The 19244-nt window shown below is 34.5% G+C and overlaps 2 protein-coding genes across 2 annotated transcripts; both read right to left on the bottom strand.

The window, feature by feature from the left end:
- Positions 1 to 590: 590 nt before the first annotated feature.
- On the bottom strand, positions 591 to 2449 carry LOC102805860 (tripartite motif-containing protein 2-like). The gene is made up of 3 exons (XM_085506314.1): positions 2272 to 2449; positions 1099 to 2145; positions 591 to 994 (listed from the first exon to the last, which is right to left on the bottom strand). Exons 1-3 carry the CDS (start codon positions 2447 to 2449, stop codon positions 591 to 593), a joined length of 1629 nt encoding a protein of 542 aa, XP_085362440.1.
- Positions 2450 to 13434: 10985 nt separating this feature from the next.
- On the bottom strand, positions 13435 to 16689 carry LOC100374741 (E3 ubiquitin-protein ligase TRIM71-like). Its single transcript, XM_002738731.2, has one exon. It carries the CDS (start codon positions 16654 to 16656, stop codon positions 14887 to 14889), a length of 1770 nt encoding a protein of 589 aa, XP_002738777.2. The 5' UTR covers positions 16657 to 16689; the 3' UTR covers positions 13435 to 14886.
- Positions 16690 to 19244: the final 2555 nt, after the last annotated feature.

Raw genomic sequence — 19244 nt, 5'->3', positions numbered from 1 at the left:
TATCTTTTTACATGATTATTTTTAGGTTGTATTTGTTGCCGATATTATTTCAGTCATATTAACAAAATGTAATAAAATCAGTTTAGGTATGAACTCATTATTTATTGTAACAGCTATGCAAATACGGTGGTGAAATAACAAACAATGACTTGACTTGTTGCACAAGTAACCTCCTTCACAGCGAGTATTTATAAGTATTTGGGAACTTCTGTTAGGTAATTTTAACAATATTTAAGTTGTATGATTTGCATATTCTACAAATAGTAGATTAGAAAAATATAAAAATACCAAAATTTAGACACAAATAAATAATTTTTAGTCTTGTAGACTGTAGACTCGGTAAAATGCCTTACGATCTGGGGCTGCTAAGGTCAAAGGTCATTTGAATTTAACAATGATCATTCCTTATGTAAAGATTTTAACACAGTGGTTGCTATAAGTGACTACAACTTTATCATCATCAGTAATTGCTATACCTCTAGGGCTTTCTAATACATCACTACCACTAGCAATATTGGTTATAAATTCACCTTTACTATTAAACATCTGCACTTCATGATTGATACCATCACATAATAAATATTATCATTCTAATCAGTAGTAACTCCACAGGGGCCTTCAAACTCATCATTTGGACAACCACTGAATGCAAACATAAATACACCATCAGATGTGAGAACCTGAATACGATGGTTCCGTGCATCTGAAACTATTAGACATCCCTTGCTATTAATACCTATGAACTGTGGGTATTTGAACTGACATGACCCTTGACCCTCACTACCAACTGACTTAATATACTTGTAACCTATTATTTCATATAATCTTATACAATGTGCATCACTATCAACCACATATACAATGCCATTATTATGGTTGATAGCAATTCCACGTGGACTCTGTAATTCTTTTCCACCAAAACACTTTATAACCTTCCCATATTGATTACATACAATCACCTGATTATTTCCTTCATATTGTGCCACTGGCCTATCTGTAATGAAGTATGTATTATCTACTGCTACTGCTACATCTATGGGTCTGACTGGTTTACTATACACATGTATTCTGTAAATTGTAACTGTGACTTTGGTGTACCATAGATATCTATAATCTGAACTCTCCCATTCCTATTATCAGCCACCACAATATCACCACATGTATTGATACTCACTCCAAGCGGGTAATCAAACATCCCTGGTTCCCTGCCTCGTCGCCCTATGATTTTCTTTAATTCCATTGGTGCATTTATAACATGTGATGATTCTTGTGTTTGCTGATATGAATGTGAGACAGAATCTACCTTCATAGACTGAAATCTTCCCAGCATGCCTTGCAGTGTGATGTCACCAGGATAAAACTGTGGAAGTGAATTATTTTTATCATTCCATGTTGTATCAAGTGACATCAGAGTTTCCAGTTGATTTGTTGTTTCTTTACTAGTTTTCATCAGCTGTGCAGCACTGCTATATTGTAATAAATTGTTTATAAACGTTATTGTACTTGTCAGTAGTTCCTCAGTTGTTTCATACTGGTGCATTTGTCTGTTAATCTCTTCATTCATTCTGTCATAATCAGTTTTTAATTTAGTCAAGTGACTGCTTTCTTCCTGTTTTATTATTTTTATCAATTTCTCAATAGTTTCTTGTGAATGTTTCGTTATTTGTTGTTTTCGATGCAAATGTTGTTTTTTTAATTCTTCTGATTGTTTAGTGGCACTTGTTTTGCTTTGTTTTACTTCACTTTGTTTTGCTTTCAAGAGTTGTATGTGATCTGTTGTCATCTTACAAAATCTATCTGCAGTCCCCTGCAAATCAATCACTGTATGACCTTTGTGATTTGACCTCAAACATAAATGACAGATTGGTATTTGGCATTTCTCACAGTAAAGTTCAATAAATTTGTTCATATGAGAAGTGCAGTAAACTGCAGGCAAGACTATCGATTTGTCACTTAACTTGGCCTTTTTAAACTCCTCGATATTCATAATACGATGATGTTGACTTACTGGCATTTTTCTGTGAGCGTTGGTGCATGATGTACACAAATCCATAGCACAGTCTACACACCTGTTTGTTGATGGATTTCCCAAACAACCATGGCATGTCCCATGACATGGCTGTATTTCGTGTTCTTTAATAATGTCTATGACAGAATTAATTATCATACTTGACGGAAGTTCTAGAATATTACTCACGGAATGACGTTGTCTGCAGTTGGGGCATTTAATCGTGTCACGTGTTCCCTTCAACTTCACCAAACACTACTCACAGAAGGAATGATGACAAGGTAAAGTCTTTGGATTCTTGTAACGCTCCAAACAAACAGGGCATGTCAGTAGATCTTCGTCAATCTCGTCGACGACAGATCGTTTATTTACCATAGATCGTCGATGTGGTTCAAATCTCTCTTGATCGACGACCGTTTGGTGTACGTTGCCGGCTCCCATAATGATGAAGCTACGTAAGTAACACGTAGAAAAAAAATCAACGATAATAATATGTTAGATACGTGAAAAAAACTTCAAATACCAGTCACAACGTAGAGCGTGGAACCGAACCACAGTAATTCGTGGCGCAATATACATTCAGTAACTAGGACAATATAATCAACAACAAACGAACTGAAATCGGAAACGGTCTGAGGTCAACGGGGTCACAGTATATGTAAATCAATATACTTTCTGTCTTCCAAAAAAAGTGGAAGCGACGTTTAATGGTAATCGCTTCAGATCTTCAGATGGTAGACGTACCCATGATTCCAAACAAATGAAAGACGAAAACATCTTGGTATGTTCTCTAAAAACATCATCCAATAGTTCGCGATACTGAATAAAGGATGAAAATATTGCGATTGTGACAAAGGGACTCCATAAAATACTGGTAGTATATATTTTTTTATATCCACCAGACTACAAACTTCTCATGTATGTGACATAGGGTACACGTGAAATGTTACTTTTAAAAAAGTACTTAATTATAATTTAGATTCGAATAGGCTGGTCTCTGTTTCCCACTAAAAGTAATTATGAATAAATCTACAAACAATGATTTTTAATAAACAGAAAATATGCCTTATTTGAATTGTGTGAATAGGCTTTTGGTCAACTCGACCCCAGTTAACTCGGCCCCAAGTCAACTCGACCCTTATATAAGTCTACACTTATTGTCCATATAGTGTCGGTGACACACTGCGTTGTCGATTTCACCGACGCTTGCGCGCTATCCTCGTGTGTGCTATGGTTAATGGCCAGTACGTTGTAGATTTCTTACGCTATACCTACGTGGGTGGCCCAACATACACCACAGCAAGCGAACAAATAACATGGTGTATATCCTAGCAGCTTCATAATCGTGTGCGTGATGATCGTGCAAAGGAAATTGTCAAAAATTGTACACAAGTTTTCAAGAAAGTTCATGATTTAAATTGTCCCATAACTTGGGGTCGAGTTGACCTGCTACCGTGTGGGCGTACGTGTATTTAACTCTTCTAGTACCACGCCCTCATGTGTTGGCCAGTGTGACTTGGCGTAGTGTATATGATTCAATTTTTTTTATAATTAGCAAATCAGTGTCTCAGAGTAAAATAAAACTCCACAAGGCGGTTACAGACATGATTTTAACAGGCATACAGGGTAACTAAAAACGTGGATAAATTTTAAGGCGTAAATTGTGTATACCACGTGATATACAACGCAGACATAATCAAGACGTGTGCCACATATATATATTCTTTGTCTAATTAAGATCGAATATCGTCCTGATATGCTATGAGTATACTAGTATATATATATATATATATATATATATATATATATATATATATATATATATATATATATATATATATATATATATATATATATATATATATATATATATATATATATATATATATATATATATATATGAAACCATCATTTTTAAAGTCTCAACACAACCTATGTACTGTCAGAAAGGTGTGATATTTAAGCAGCACGGGAAAGCATACGATTTTCAACCCATGGACCTTGAGATAGGGTGTGTTTTTCGACCCGTGTACTATGAGAAAGCGTGTCCTTTTCAACCCGTGTAGTATGAGAAAAAGGTGTGCTTTTCAACCTGTGTGTTATGAGAAAGGTCATGCATTTTAACGCATGTAGTATGAAAAAGGCCCGGGGGAAAAAGGGTGTGTTTTCGGCATATATAGTATGGGGAAGGGTTTACCTCCCCGTACTGTTTGTTACCTATTTGTTTAATGTACACGATAGAAGATGAAACAACATTATAGGTGAAATTATACATATTGACTCCATGTTTGTTATATTATGCTCTCACAATACTAGTAATGAAAAACTTCTCCCATGGGAGGAGTATGTACACAACGTGTGTAGAATTGCGCCATCAACGGCACAACAGGTCGTCATCCATAAACAAATATACTTTATGCCGTCACGTGATTAAAACAAATAGTCCACGTGTCTAGATAATGTAATAAATTCAAACTTCAGACATGTTGACACTCCCAGCTGACACTGGGAAAAATGTACTGTGGGGCGGGCAGGCCGAGTCGTTCGGCCAGTGTTTTTTAGAGCCAATAATATTACTACGTGTATGGAATCTTGACGTTATTCTCAAAATAATCTCACAGTTTTACTTTTCCAGCGTGAAATTATTACTTCCTCTCGTATTTGTTTACACATTGTCTATTCCCGCGACACTTCGTGATTTTAGTGACGACCGGATAAAATAAATAAATATATATATCAAATAAAATAAATAAATATATATATCAAAGAGATGAGCAACATATATAAAAGACGGTGTTTAAATGGCGGTGGTCGCTGCGTCATGGTCGATACTGAAATCATGCAACGAGAGTAAAATGCATTGTTTATTTCTATGAAAATCGAACACGCGCTGCGTGATGATCACTATCCTGTATTTTTTATATGCACGAGGCTTTCAGATATCTATCTACATATGGTCAATTGGAATATAAACTTTTCAACTTTCGTGACATTTTATCCCAGTCTAATATATTATAGAAGCGACGAAATTATTGGGATATGCTCGCTAATTAAACAACAAATAATAATAATTTTAATTAATGATTCTAATCATCAAAGTGTTGTCATATTTGTTGAGTTCACGGAGGTTTTCGTTAACCATTGACAGTGGTATAACAATCCATTGCATTCACTATAACTCACCAAGCTCTGTTGATACCTAGGTTACCTGTGTTCATACACAATATCACATGACAATAAAACACTAAGTCTATGTTATAATGCCTTGGGTTACCCACTGTGTGCGATTAGCACTCCGTGTGTGTTACGAACAACTGGACAGGTTTACTCTCAAATATCAAATTCAGTTCAAACGATTGCCAATATATGGGTTGTTGGTTTGACTCTATAGATAAGTAGTGTACTTGTACAACACAACACAAGACAACAACTACTATAGTATTCTCTTTACCTAAATATGATTCACTGTGTTTAATATGCGATTTTCTGTTTTCTGGTTTGTTAATAGCTCAGTGTCGATACGCGGTCTTTGAAGTTGCGTTTTTATACCCTTAATTCATCAAAATAGACTCTCGTCAAATGTGTATAGCATATTATTTAGCATGGAAATATAGACCCCGCCCCAAATCCCGTCCAAGTACTTCCGCATTTGTTGAATCCAACGCGTTGTTTTGAGGTCACTAAGACACTATAACTTTCATTTGTTCTACTAGTATTTTGACGTTCGATTTCATGCATGACGTTGAATCTTGCTGTGAAGAGAAAATGGTCTATTTTATTAGATTTGATGATGCAGGGGTCATTATGGCGTTTAAAATTCACTGGTTTGAGAAAAAATATATTTTACATATTGTTGTTCACTATATAAATTCACTACGTTTTAATTTAGTGATTTTAGCAATAAGCAAAAATAAAACACAGTGAGTAATTAAGCTGTATACAGTACGCAAATATTTTCAAATAGTTTCCTCCGATTCAGTAAAACAAAGACAATGTAATAATCATGGAAAAATTCAATTTGTATGTCAGATTAATTTCATAGTAAAAAAACTTAAATAGCTGCAATATTTCTGTGCACAGGTGTCCAAACATAAATGATAACAGTACTGCAGAGGTCAATGAACTCCGTGCCTATCTCTCTTAAAAAAGTTCAGTGGGTAAATGAATGTCAGAAGATTAAAAACACGTGTAAGTTATTTATCATATCATATCATATGACATTATAACATTCTATGTAATTTTCAAGATGTGGTAAACCAGTCAATAAATCTGGAGTGCATCTGGAGGTCTTGAGGCACCCATCTCATTAAAATTGAATGAATTTTTTTATTACAGAGGCATATGCTTTCTGAAAAAAGAAACGAAACCAATAATTCTCTGTTTTTTAAAACTACTTAAAATTAACATTGTCGTATTAAACAGTTTGTCACAGCGTTTCAGTTACAATTTTATAAAACCTAACCCATATTCGATACACAGTACTGTGACTCTGATCTAAGAATGGCATCTCTTTAACATAGAAATGCCTACATATTCCTTATTTTCAAATGTGAAGTAATTGATATGGACTGTTTTGATGAATTTCAGTACGTCTAAATATAGATTTTTATTTCTACTCTTCGTTTAAATTTCAATGTTAGATTTAGAATAATGTCTCAATATACGTGGATTCATGAAGATTCGTCTTCGTTCTTTAAAACACAGGTTATGTTGAATCATTAAAAGGCGGTGATCGCCGCGCCACATCCTGTTTGATATGGGACTCATTACGACGTATACAACGCGTGTAAAATACATTGTTTGTTTAGATGAAATTCGAACACGTGCTGCGTGACACTCTTACGGGATTTTTTCGTTTGGGATTTTGAAAAACTTAACATCAACTGTGGTATTACGTGAATCGTTATGGCACCCATACGCATGGTGAGAATACCATGTTTCAACTTGTAAATTGTCAGTAACAAGGACTTATAGTAGAGCTTCTATGGGATTGACGTACGAACGGGTGCGCGTGAATGGGTCCAATTATCGATGTTCACTAATGACGTATACCGGATAGCCCTCTAGAGACGAAATGACGCCATGCAAAAAGGACGTTTGTCGTCTGATTCACAATCATTCTCAAGCCCAAAATTCAAGCTTTAAAAATGATCTCAGAGTATCACTTAACTACTTAAAATACTTTATTTCTGCTTGAAATTCATGAGATGATTCTGTGAAAATAAAATCCAGCGAGTATACTTTTTTATATATATTTTACATTCAACTCGTCAAAAATCAGTGAAAATAAATTCCGTACAAGTCATTCCAGTGAAAATAAAGTATTTTACAGTATTACAATTGTAAGATGGCCTCATGATTAACAAAACTTGAAAAAAACTACCAGCAAATTATTAATTTAAAAAAAATATGAATATTGATATATTTACATACATATTTGATAAATTAAAAAGGAGTCATGAATAGTTGACATTATCAGATACTTTGAAATTAATTAATTTATAAGTAATATTTGAAAGTTTGGATAGGTATATGGATTGTGGTACTGCATGTTTAAATCACAGTTTTGCCAACTTGGTGTAAACATACTCCATTATGAGATGTAAGTGGATTCCAGTCACAGTTAGAAGTAACTTACAGAATTGATTCTAAACAGATCAAAATATTGTTTTATTCTAGTTTGATATTTGAGATCGTAAGATTTTGATGATATTTAAACAAAATTAAATTTAAAAGGAAATTATTTGTTTGCTGATGACTGAAAAAAAAAACATTTTAGAGTTTTTATAAGTTGCAGGAAAAATTTGAATTTTTTAAATATATTTTTGTACTTTATATGTTGTATCTTTTGTTGTAAACAAAAATTGCTATGGTAACAATAGATATTTGGATGGGATTACTTTCATTATGGTGGTAGTTAAACCTGCAGGTGATTGTTGGTTACCATAGCAACATATTATTTGTCCATGAATATAATTTCAATATACTGTCATATCTGTAACTGCTTAACACTAGTAGTTGTTGGTTACAAATCCTACTTCTCCAACAAAAAAATGGAAATTTAAAGGATTGTGCTCATCGCCTGTTTTAATTTCATGCAAAAAAAAACAATTGTATGCATCGCTATGAGTCCCATATCGCTATGAGTCCCATATCACTATAAGTTCCATATTGCTATGAGTCCCATATCACTATGAGTCCCATATTGCTATGAGTCCCATATTGCTATGAGTCCCATATCGCTATGAGTCCCATATTGCTATGAGTTCCATATCACTATGAGTCCCATATTGCTATGAGTTCCATATCACTATGAGTTCCATATCGCTATGAGTCCCATATTGCTATGAGTTCCATATCACTATGAGTTCCATATCGCTATGAGTCCCATATTGCTATGAGTTCCATATCGCTATGAGTCCCATATCGCTATGAGTCCCATATTGCTATGAGTCCCATATCGCTATGAGTCCCATATTGCTATGAGTTCCATATTGCTATGAGTTCCATATCACTATGAGTTCCATATCGCTATGAGTCCCATATTGCTATGAGTTCCATATCGCTATGAGTCCCATATTGCTATGAGTCCCATATCGCTATGAGTCCCATATTGCTATGAGTCCCATATCGCTATGAGTCCCATATCACTATGAGTTCCATATTGCTATGAGTCCCATATTGCTATGAGTCCCATATCACTATGAGTCCCATATTGCTATGAGTCCCATATTGCTATGAGTCCCATATCGCTATGAGTCCCATATCGCTATGAGTTCCATATCACTATGAGTTCCATATCGCTATGAGTCCCATATCGCTATGAGTTCCATATTGCTATGAGTCCCATATCGCTATGAGTCCCATATTGCTATGAGTCCCATATCGCTATGAGTCCCATATCACTATGAGTTCCATATTGCTATGAGTCCCATATTGCTATGAGTCCCATATCACTATGAGTCCCATATTGCTATGAGTCCCATATTGCTATGAGTCCCATATCGCTATGAGTCCCATATCACTATGAGTTCCATATTGCTATGAGTCCCATATTGCTATGAGTCCCATATCACTATGAGTCCCATATTGCTATGAGTCCCATATTGCTATGAGTCCCATATCGCTATGAGTCCCATATCGCTATGAGTTCCATATCACTATGAGTTCCATATCGCTATGAGTCCCATATCGCTATGAGTTCCATATTGCTATGAGTCCTATATTGCTATGAGTCCCGTATCGCTATGAGTCCCATATCGAACAGGATGTGGCCCGACTACAGTCATGTTATTTGAAATCTGTAATAATCTGGAATACAATTTGTCTCAAAATTTTGAGTTATCAGTTAATATGAATATCATCATTGTAGTTGTAAGTATATATAGAATTGACAGGCAGTGGGTCACATGCTAACATGAGACAAATAATGACAAATATTTCACTTTAGAAAATTAAAAAGACTTAAAAAATCTGAGTGAAACACTGTGTTGAGGGACTGTGCTTATATAAATGAAAGGCAATATGCAAAATAAAGGGTATTCCAGTTTGTTTGTATGGAAACTACTTTGTGATTTCTTCATATCATTAAAGGCCATGTCATTTCTCAGTAGCATTAAAGGCCATGTCATTTCTTCATAGAATCTAAGGCCCATGTCATTTCACATTGGTATTGAAGGCCCATGTCATTTCTCAGTCGCATTAAATGCCATATAATTTCTCATAGCATTAAAGGCCTATGTCATTTCTCACTAGCGTTAAAGGCCATGTCATTTCTCAGCAGAATTAAAGGCCCATGTCATTAAAAACAACACTAAAAAATACTATGCCATTGTGAATTGAAATTCATACAAATGACTTTTATATCAAATATTATTTTTTTTTCTTTTCTTTGAACATGTCAGTAAATTATTGTCTACACTGTGACATCCCTTAACCTGAATAATATGAACCAAAAGAAACTCAGTGAAAACTTTGTAAGAAGAAGAAATTGACACAGAGAAAAAATGGAAAAAACGAAATACAGCAAAAAAGTCTTTTGAGGAAGAAAGCAAAAAAAAAGCTTTAAAACTAAGGTATAATTTGAAGAAGTGCTCATTGAATGTATTCTTTCAATCACAAAACTTAGAATGTAAAAGTTGTGAATATCATGAAGCAGCATGTCAGTGCGAAATAATCCCGGCGAATATTTCTTTATTTAAAGCCGTTAATTTATTTATAATAAAATTATATGCACTAATTCATATTATTATACACCTGTCACCGTAACGCCATAAGTTACAGCGTGCCGTAATTTTGTGGTATTTTACGGGGTATTTTCATCCTACCATATATGGAAATGCAAATTCCAAATATGGCACGATTACGCGCATAAGCGTCCTCTAATAATAAAAACAAACATGTCTGACACCAAGGTTTTGACTGGACCTCATACAAAGAAGTTCCCTCAATCTGTTCTAAACTATTTGTATTTAGGCATTCCCATGATGTATCTTTGGGAGGAAAAGATGTAAGGTTATTATGAGGATACCGAAAAGTATGCACTTAAACAGCACGCGGTCCATCGTCCTCCGCTGCGCGTCAGTAGATACTGTACTGCCTAGGTGCATACTTTTCGGTATCTTTGTAATAACCTCATATTATCTTATATGTAGATTGTACAACATGCATGTATTAATCTGTGTACCGGTAATTATATCAGACCACTCGTGCTTAATATAGTTTGTAATATATTAAACTTCATTGGGTCCTATTTGGTTAATACAATTTAAATTATGCTAAACCAGACACTAATAGGGTAATACAGTTTATAATATATTTATTGTAATCGGTTAAATAGTGACAGTAATGATACCAGACCCTAGGAGTTTGAAACAATTATAATAAAGAAATGTACATCATAGTACATGATTATTTGCCAAACGTCGTGGTATACCATGTCTGGTAATGATACTTTGTTAATCATGTATCAAGCTATATCAATAACACACTTTGTGATACATTACATCAAATTGTCACAGTCATCATTACTACGTCATTCATGTGGGTCCCATGCGACGTATCTTCTTTAAGCTTGGAACTAAAAACAGTATTTTAGTATCATTTTAATGGGGAAGGCTAAAACCATGCAAACATTATAAGTCTGTGACGTCAGAAATGGTAAAAGTCTAAAAATATTGTGTTCAGCGTTCAGGTCAGGATTAAGGAATGTAGTCCGAGGAAGTCTCACAGATATTTATTCACATGTGTAGCAAAACACGGGGTTAACCAAGAAGACTTGCCAACATCATGGAGGTAAACACATTTTTTTTACTTCTACGTCAAGACTCAAGACAAGACACATGTGAACAACGTCTCGGGGCTGAAACAAGGCCCTCTAACGGCGAGCAAATTATAGGCGAATAAAATAAAGCTTCAGTTTTGGCAAATCAAGCATTAGCACAATTTCAGCCGATTAGTAATTGTATTTCTGATTATAAAATTCTAACCAAGATCACCATTATTAAATTGTAGTAAATAAATGAATATTATCGTTTTATTATTGCTTTTGTTCGATAATGCTTGGTGTGAAAGGTGACTTAGGGTGTTTCCCTGTTTGAACCCTTAGGTCGAAGGGAATTGTCAATTGTGATCTAAATCATTGTTCTCGAGAAATATTCTTTGCATGTGCAGAGAAATATTCTCTGCATTTATCGCTCTATTGTGTGAGTAAATACAAAGCTACTTAAAAGATTGGACCTTATTGGCCACCCAATATTCAAACCAATCAGGGAGCAGCTTATTTGTTATTAGTAGTTTGTTTTCACCTTGTCATATGCTTTGACCCGACTGCATTTTTGTGTGAAACGTCGGTATCAAGTAGTAATATAAGGAAACTAACAGAATTTCAAAGAAAGAAAATTCAATACGAAGCGATAATCAAATTCGAGCGATGCGGTGAAAAACTTCCATCCATTATTAAAATGAAATTCAATACGAAGCAATAATGAACGCTTTAATGCATTCTGGTTCTTGTAAAAAACAAATTGTTGTAAAATACTCATATAAAAATTAAATAAAAGCAATATGTTCAACTGCTTTAATCACGAGGTATTTTGAAAAGTCGACTTTGGTCATCGTTACCAGTAAATTGTGTGTTAACAGATTCATAATCATTGTTTTGAAAACGTTTGTATTTTGCTATACACACCTATTTCACATAGCAAAACATAACTTCCCGAACTCTTCAATTATAGCACTCGATGTTTGTACTGAATGAATATGTGGCATTTTTATGTTGTGTTGTTTTGTGTTATCTTGTTTTCTCCATTGCATTTGATAGTGTAAACCACTCACTACTGGTAAACAAACTACAATATTACGGAATGCATAGAAATATTTATAAATATCTCTGTTTTTATTTGAGCAATCGTATCTTTGGGGCACCATGACATTTTAGACGAATGTGACAGTATTAATTTGACAGTTGCATTCTCCATAACGATTCAAACCGAGTACATGAGTGATGTACAATGTGTTTTTTAAATCAAAAGTTAAATCAAACGAAATATAATATTGCAAGTTTCACTATGAAACGTGTGAAAATTCTTCTCGGCTACCGCGACACGTTTCCGAAGTAAAAGACCTCACAGCTAAATTAAATTCTGCCGCCCATATTAATGAAATTGTATCAAAAGAATTCGGAATGATTGGTTTGATCAAACTAACATGCAGACGCCTGTCTAGTTAGTTTGTTTCAGTCGCTCACCAGAAGCCTCCTGGAATATTGCTTTCAAATCTGGTCGCATCAGATGTTGGTTGTTCAGGTTCACCTCAAAGTTCATCCTGAGTTTGTATCGTTCTCTCGACTTTTGCTTTTTAAACCGGTTCTCCGATCGGCGGTCCACAATAGCTCGCACATTGAAAATGTATGGGGATAGATTGTACAGCTGTGTGCATCCGATCAACCACGAATTGTAACAATAGATATCTGACCGTTTCATAACCGGTTGTGGAAGGATTGTGGATCAACAAAGAATGTTCTGTGACGTAGCTCCGCCCTCGGGAATAGCAATATCTACATTTGATTCCGTTGCAATTTGGAATACCTTTCTCAAATTCCTATTTTTTTATTCACTGACACTCCTGTGTGCCTGCATTGCATCTTGACTATGTGTTGGTTGTATTTAGTTTTGATGGTGAACATATCCAGTATCCACCTATGTCAATGAATAAATGAAGGCCAGTGCATAAACCGGAGAACGCCCTCATGTGACGAAATCCTTAAGTGATTTAAATGATAGAGGGCGCTATGTACAATAATCAATAATCTGGTAAACCAAATTTATAAGTACATGTACCAGCCAATCATATACTGTTCACAAGACATTTATTTCAAATTAAAATAGTGGTGATGATTTGTGGTTGTAGTATGAAATCTACACACATTAGGAATATTTTTTATTTATTTAACCGAGTTTATGTCAATGACATAAATAAAACATTTGCAAAAAAACAGCATCTCAAGAGAATACATTTCATAGATTTGCCAGAAAATAAACAAGACTCATAATACCATGATACTATACATTTTTTTAACAAATTAATATATACGAAAAATATATTACTCTGGCCACATTTGTTTCGTGGTGTGTGTAATGACATAATTTTATTCCATATTTGGTAAAGGACACTGAATTTGTGCATTTTTTTTTAATTTTTATTATTAACCAATATGTACAAATGTAACATCGACATATGTTTGTACGAATCCTACACGGTTCTGATTAATTAGTAATATTTTAAAGTGATAAAATCATCAAAGCACATCGTGTTTGATATAAATCCAATGAAATGTACATGTATACAAAATGTTTGAAATATATTATTTGTTTACACTAAAACTGAACTCTGTCGCCTAGCAACACAATTCACAATAACGATTGTCACAATGAAAATTACACACGCTGAATGAGCATTAAAAACCAAATGATAGTATATATAAAAAAATAGTAATTATTAGAAGTATTGTAAAATATTTAACTGGAATTAATTTTTGCTAAAAAGACTGTTTGGGTGTTTTGTATAATGGAATTTATTTTCACTGATTTTTGACAAGTTGAATGTAAAATATAGGAAAAATAGCATATTTGCTGGATTTTATTTTTACTGAATCATTCCTTCAGCTAAAATAGTGAAAATTAATATATATAATTTTACAGTATGTGAATCCCTTCATTTGACCTCGACTGATTTTTATATTAGTCTGTTTTACAGAATGACTTTGCCTAATTATGAAAAAGTGTGTCTTTGTTTGGAATTCATGAACAAATTAAATACATGTCAGAAACTCCAGATCTGAGAAATACTTAAAATTCAAAACATTTTGTGATAAAATACATATATGTCATTATTTGTGTTGATCAATGTTATTTAAAAGGAAGACATTACAATTACTGTTCCCATCATTCTCTTTGTAATTGACATTATTCAAAACTAAAAAAAAAATCACTTAAATCAGAGATAGGAATTGTGTAGTTATTGTCTTATAGACAAAATGTAATAAAATCAGTTTAGGTACGAACTCATTATTTATAGTAACAGCTATGCAAATAAGTTGCTGAAATAACAACAAACAATGACTTGACTTGACCACAAGTAACCTCCTTCAAAGTGAAAATTGCCAAGTATTTGGGAACTTTTGTTAGGTAATTTTCACAATATTTATGTGTATGATTTGCATATTCTACAAATAGTATATTAGAAAAATATAAAAATACCAAAATTTAGACAAAAATAAACAATTTTTAGTCTTGGACTGTAGACTCAGTAGATTGCCTTAATATTAGATCTGGGGCTGCTAAGGTCAAAGGTCATTTGAATTGAATAATGATCATTCCTTATGTAAAGATTTTAACACAATGCCTGCAATCAGTGACTACAACTTTACCATCATCAGTAATTGCTATACCAGTAGGGTAACACAATACATCACTACCACTAGCAATATTGGTTATAAATTCACCTTTACTGTTAAACATCTGCACTCTATGGTTGCTGTAATCACATACATAAATATTATCATTCTTATCAGTAGTAACTCCATTGGGCCAATCAAACTTGTCATTTGGACGGCCACTGAATGCAAACATAAATACACCATCAGATGTGAGAACCTGAATACGATTGTTCCCTGCATCTGAGACTATTAGACACCCCTTACTATTAATAGCTATAAAATATGGATAGTCAAATTGACATGACCCTTGACCCTCACTACCAACTGACTTAATATACTTAAAACCTGTGTTTTCATATAATCTTATACAATGTGCATCATTATCAACCACATATACAATACCATTATTATGGTTGATAGCAATTCCACATGGATCCTGTAATTCTTTCCCACCAAAACACTTTATAACCTTCCCATATTGATTACATACAATCACCTGATTATTTCCTTCATTTCCTTCCCATATCCCATCTGTAATGAAGTATGTATTATCTACTGATACTGCTACATCTATGGGTCTGACTGGTTTACTATATCCTGTAAATTGTAACTGTGACTTTGGTGTGCCATATATATCTATAATCTGAACTCTTTTATTCTCATGATCAGCAACCACAATATCACCACATGTATTGATCCTCACTCCAAGTGGGTAATCAAACATCCCTGGTTCTGTGCCTTCTATGGTTTTCTCTAATTTCATTGGTGCATTTATAACATGTGATGGTTCTCGTGTTTGCTGATATGAATATGAGACAGAATCTACCTCCATAGACTGAAATGTTCCCAGCATGCCTTGCAGTGTGATGTCACCAGGATAAAACTGTGGAAGTGAATTATTTTTATCATTCCATGTTGTATCAAGTGACATCATAGTTTCCAGTTGATTTGTTGTTTCTTTACTAGTTTTCATCAGCTGTGCAGCACTGCTATATTGTAATAAATTGTTTATAAACGTTATTGTACTTGTCAGTAGTTCCTCAGTTGTTTCATACTGGTGGATTTGTCTGTTAATCTCTTCATTCATTTTGTCATAATCAGTTTTTAATTTAGTCATGTGACTGTTTTCTTCCTGTTTTATTATTTTTGTTAATTTCTCAATAGTTTCTTGTGAATGTTTCGTTATTTGTTGTTTTCGATGCAAATGTTGTTTTGTTGATTCTTCTGATTGTTTTGTGGCACTTATTTTACTTTGTTTTACTTCACTTTGTTTTGCTTTCAAGAGTTGTATGTGATCTGATGCCATCTTACAGAATCTATCTGCAGCCCCCTGTAAGTCAATCACTGTATGACCTTTGTGATTTGACCTCAAACATAAATGACAGATTGGTATTTGGCATTTCTCACAGTAAAGTTCAATAAGTTTGTCTTGATGAGAAGTGCAGTAAACTGCAGGAAAGACTATCGATTTGTCATTTAATTTGGCCTTTTTCAACTCCTCGATATTCATAATACGATGATGTTGACTAACTGGCATTTTTCTGTGAGCGTTGGTGCACGTTGTACACAAATCCATAGCACAGTCTACACACCTGTTTGTTGATGAGTTTTCTTCACAACCATGGCACGTTCCATGACATCGCTGTATTTCGTGTTCTTTAATAATGTCTATGACAGAATTAATTATCGTACTTGGTGAAAGTTGTTGCATATTACTCACGTAATGAAGTTGTCTGCAGTTGGGGCATTTAATCGTGTCACGTGGTCCCTTCAACTTCACCAAACACTGCTCACAGAAGGAATGGTAACATGGTAAAATCTGTGGATTCTTGTAACGTTCCAAGCAAACAGAACATGTCAGTAGATCTTCGTCAATCTCGTCGACGACAGATCGTTTACTTACCATTGATCGTCGCTGTGGTTCAAATCTCTTTTGATCGACGACCGTTTGGTGAACGTTGCCGGCTCCCATAATATTGGAGCTACGTAAGGGACACGTAAAAAAAATCGTCTATAAAAATATGTTAGAAACGTGAAAAACCCGCCAGTTACCAGTCACAATATAGAGCGTGGAACTGCCGATACACCAAACCACAGTAATTCGTGGACCAATATACATTCAGTAACTAGGGTGATACAAACGACAACAAACGAACTGAATGCGCAAACAGCCTGAGGTCAACAGGGTCACAGTATATATAAATCAGTGTACTTTCTCTTTCTGAAAAACACTTGAAGCGACGCTTAATGGTAATCGCTTTAGATGATAGACGTACCCATGATTCCAAACAAATGAAAGAAAACATCTTGGTATGTTCTCTATAAACATCATCCAATATTTCGCGATACTGAATAAAGGATGAAAATATTGCGATTGTGACAAAGGGACTCTATTCGAATAGGCTTGTTAAATAAGATTGTCTTAGCTTCTCTGTATCCCACTAAAAGTAAACTTTTACCTATCCACAATTATGAATAAATCTACAAACAATTATTTTTAATAAAAAGAAAATATGCCTTATTAGACCTTATTCAACCTTTCTAGTACGACGCCCTCATGTGTTGGCTAGTATGTCTTTGCTGAGTGTATATGATTCAATCTTTTTTATAATTAGCAAATCAGTGTCTTATAGTAAAATAAAACTCCACAACGCTGTGACAGACATGATTTTAACAGCCATACAGGCCCACCAAAAACGTGGATATATGTTAAGGGGTAAATTGTGTATGATATACAATGCAGACATAATCAAGACGTGTGCCAAATATATTGGCGATCCGCCCCGCTACGATTTCCTTTATAATCACTTTTGTAGGTTTTGTACTTTTGTGTGTCACGCCAAATGTATTTCTTCCTACAAATTTAGGATAAAACACCTCAGACATAGCTCATTCTACTCAGCTTGAGTGTGGGCACAAAGTTACTATTTGAATTTTTGATATCTTTTTCAATTACCGAGAAATTTGACCCCAAAGTTGGGGTAACTGTTCACCAGGAATAGCATTTTAACTCTTCTGTGATTTTTTTGGCTAGGCCGATTTGGTTCACAAACTTGGCAGACAAGTCACACCTTCACTCTAGTTGTAAAATCTGAAGAAAAAAATGTTGGTCCATCGTTTCCATGGTAACAGCCAAAAAATATTATATTATATAAATACCTTCGCGCCAAATGTATCTCACCCTACAATTCCAGGATTAAAAAGCACGAACATATCTCATTCTACTCAGCTTGAGTGTGGGCAAAGATTTACTGTTTTATTTGTTATGTATATTTTTATTAACAAGAAAATTGACCTCAAAGTTGGGGTAACTTTTTCACCAACAACGGCTTTTAACTGCTCTGTGATTTTTTGGGCTTGGCTGATTTTGTTCATACTTGACAGGTAGGTCGTACCGTCACTAATTGGATAAAAAAATCTTGGCCCACCACTGCCATTGCAACATCCACAAACTAATTTTTGAATACTTTCGCCCCAAATGTATTACCTCCTACCAGTGTAATAGCAGTGTTCAAATGATCATGCTATTTATTTTGGCTACTTTGCGCACTGGTAAGAGATCACCGGCGCCGACATTGTTACACTATATCAACGTAATCCCAATGCAACTTTGAATGAACTATAAATGCTGCCTTCATTCTAGAAAATACTATCGCAAAACGGTTGAAAATAATAAAGGTAACTGCAGAATACGTCCTAGTAATAAAATAAAGTGACTTCTAAAGACTGAATGGTTTTTGCGAACTTCGTATACGGAGCCCATTTAGTTATAAATCGACGTTAGCTTCACGTTCAGTCCTACCATGGAAACAGCCAAAAACATGTTGCTTGTTTTTGACAGAGCGGAGCGGATCGCCAAATTGACAAAACATGGAACGACCCAAAACTAGCCATACTACTCCAAAACGAGCCAAATAACTCAAAGACGAGCCAAAAACTAGCCAACCGAGTCACAGACGAACCAAAATTGGGCACAAAATCAAAAAGGGTGAGCGATCAGCCGTTTTGAAAGGATACTAGTACTTTGAACTAGCAATTGGGGGCGCTGTTCTCATCTCGCTAATTTGGCGATGTCCCAGAGGAAGTCAACACAAGTAAATAAATAAAAAAAATCGTAATAAATATATGTACGTTTGCAAATAAATTAATAATAAAATGATAAAGATACTAATACACAATTATAATATATCAGCAAATAATGAATTGATCCACGGCTAATATGGCTAAGGACAGCCAGGTGATATTGTAATGTTTTCCGAAAACAACTAATGTTTTGTTTTTGGTGTAATTTCAATAAAT

This window comes from Saccoglossus kowalevskii, chromosome 12 (assembly GCF_978046115.1).
Source record: "Saccoglossus kowalevskii chromosome 12, keSacKowa6.1, whole genome shotgun sequence".
Classification (NCBI taxonomy): Eukaryota; Metazoa; Hemichordata; class Enteropneusta; family Harrimaniidae; genus Saccoglossus; species Saccoglossus kowalevskii.
The sequence above is the reverse complement of the archived record's forward strand: the minus strand, read 5'-3'. Positions and strand labels throughout refer to the sequence as shown.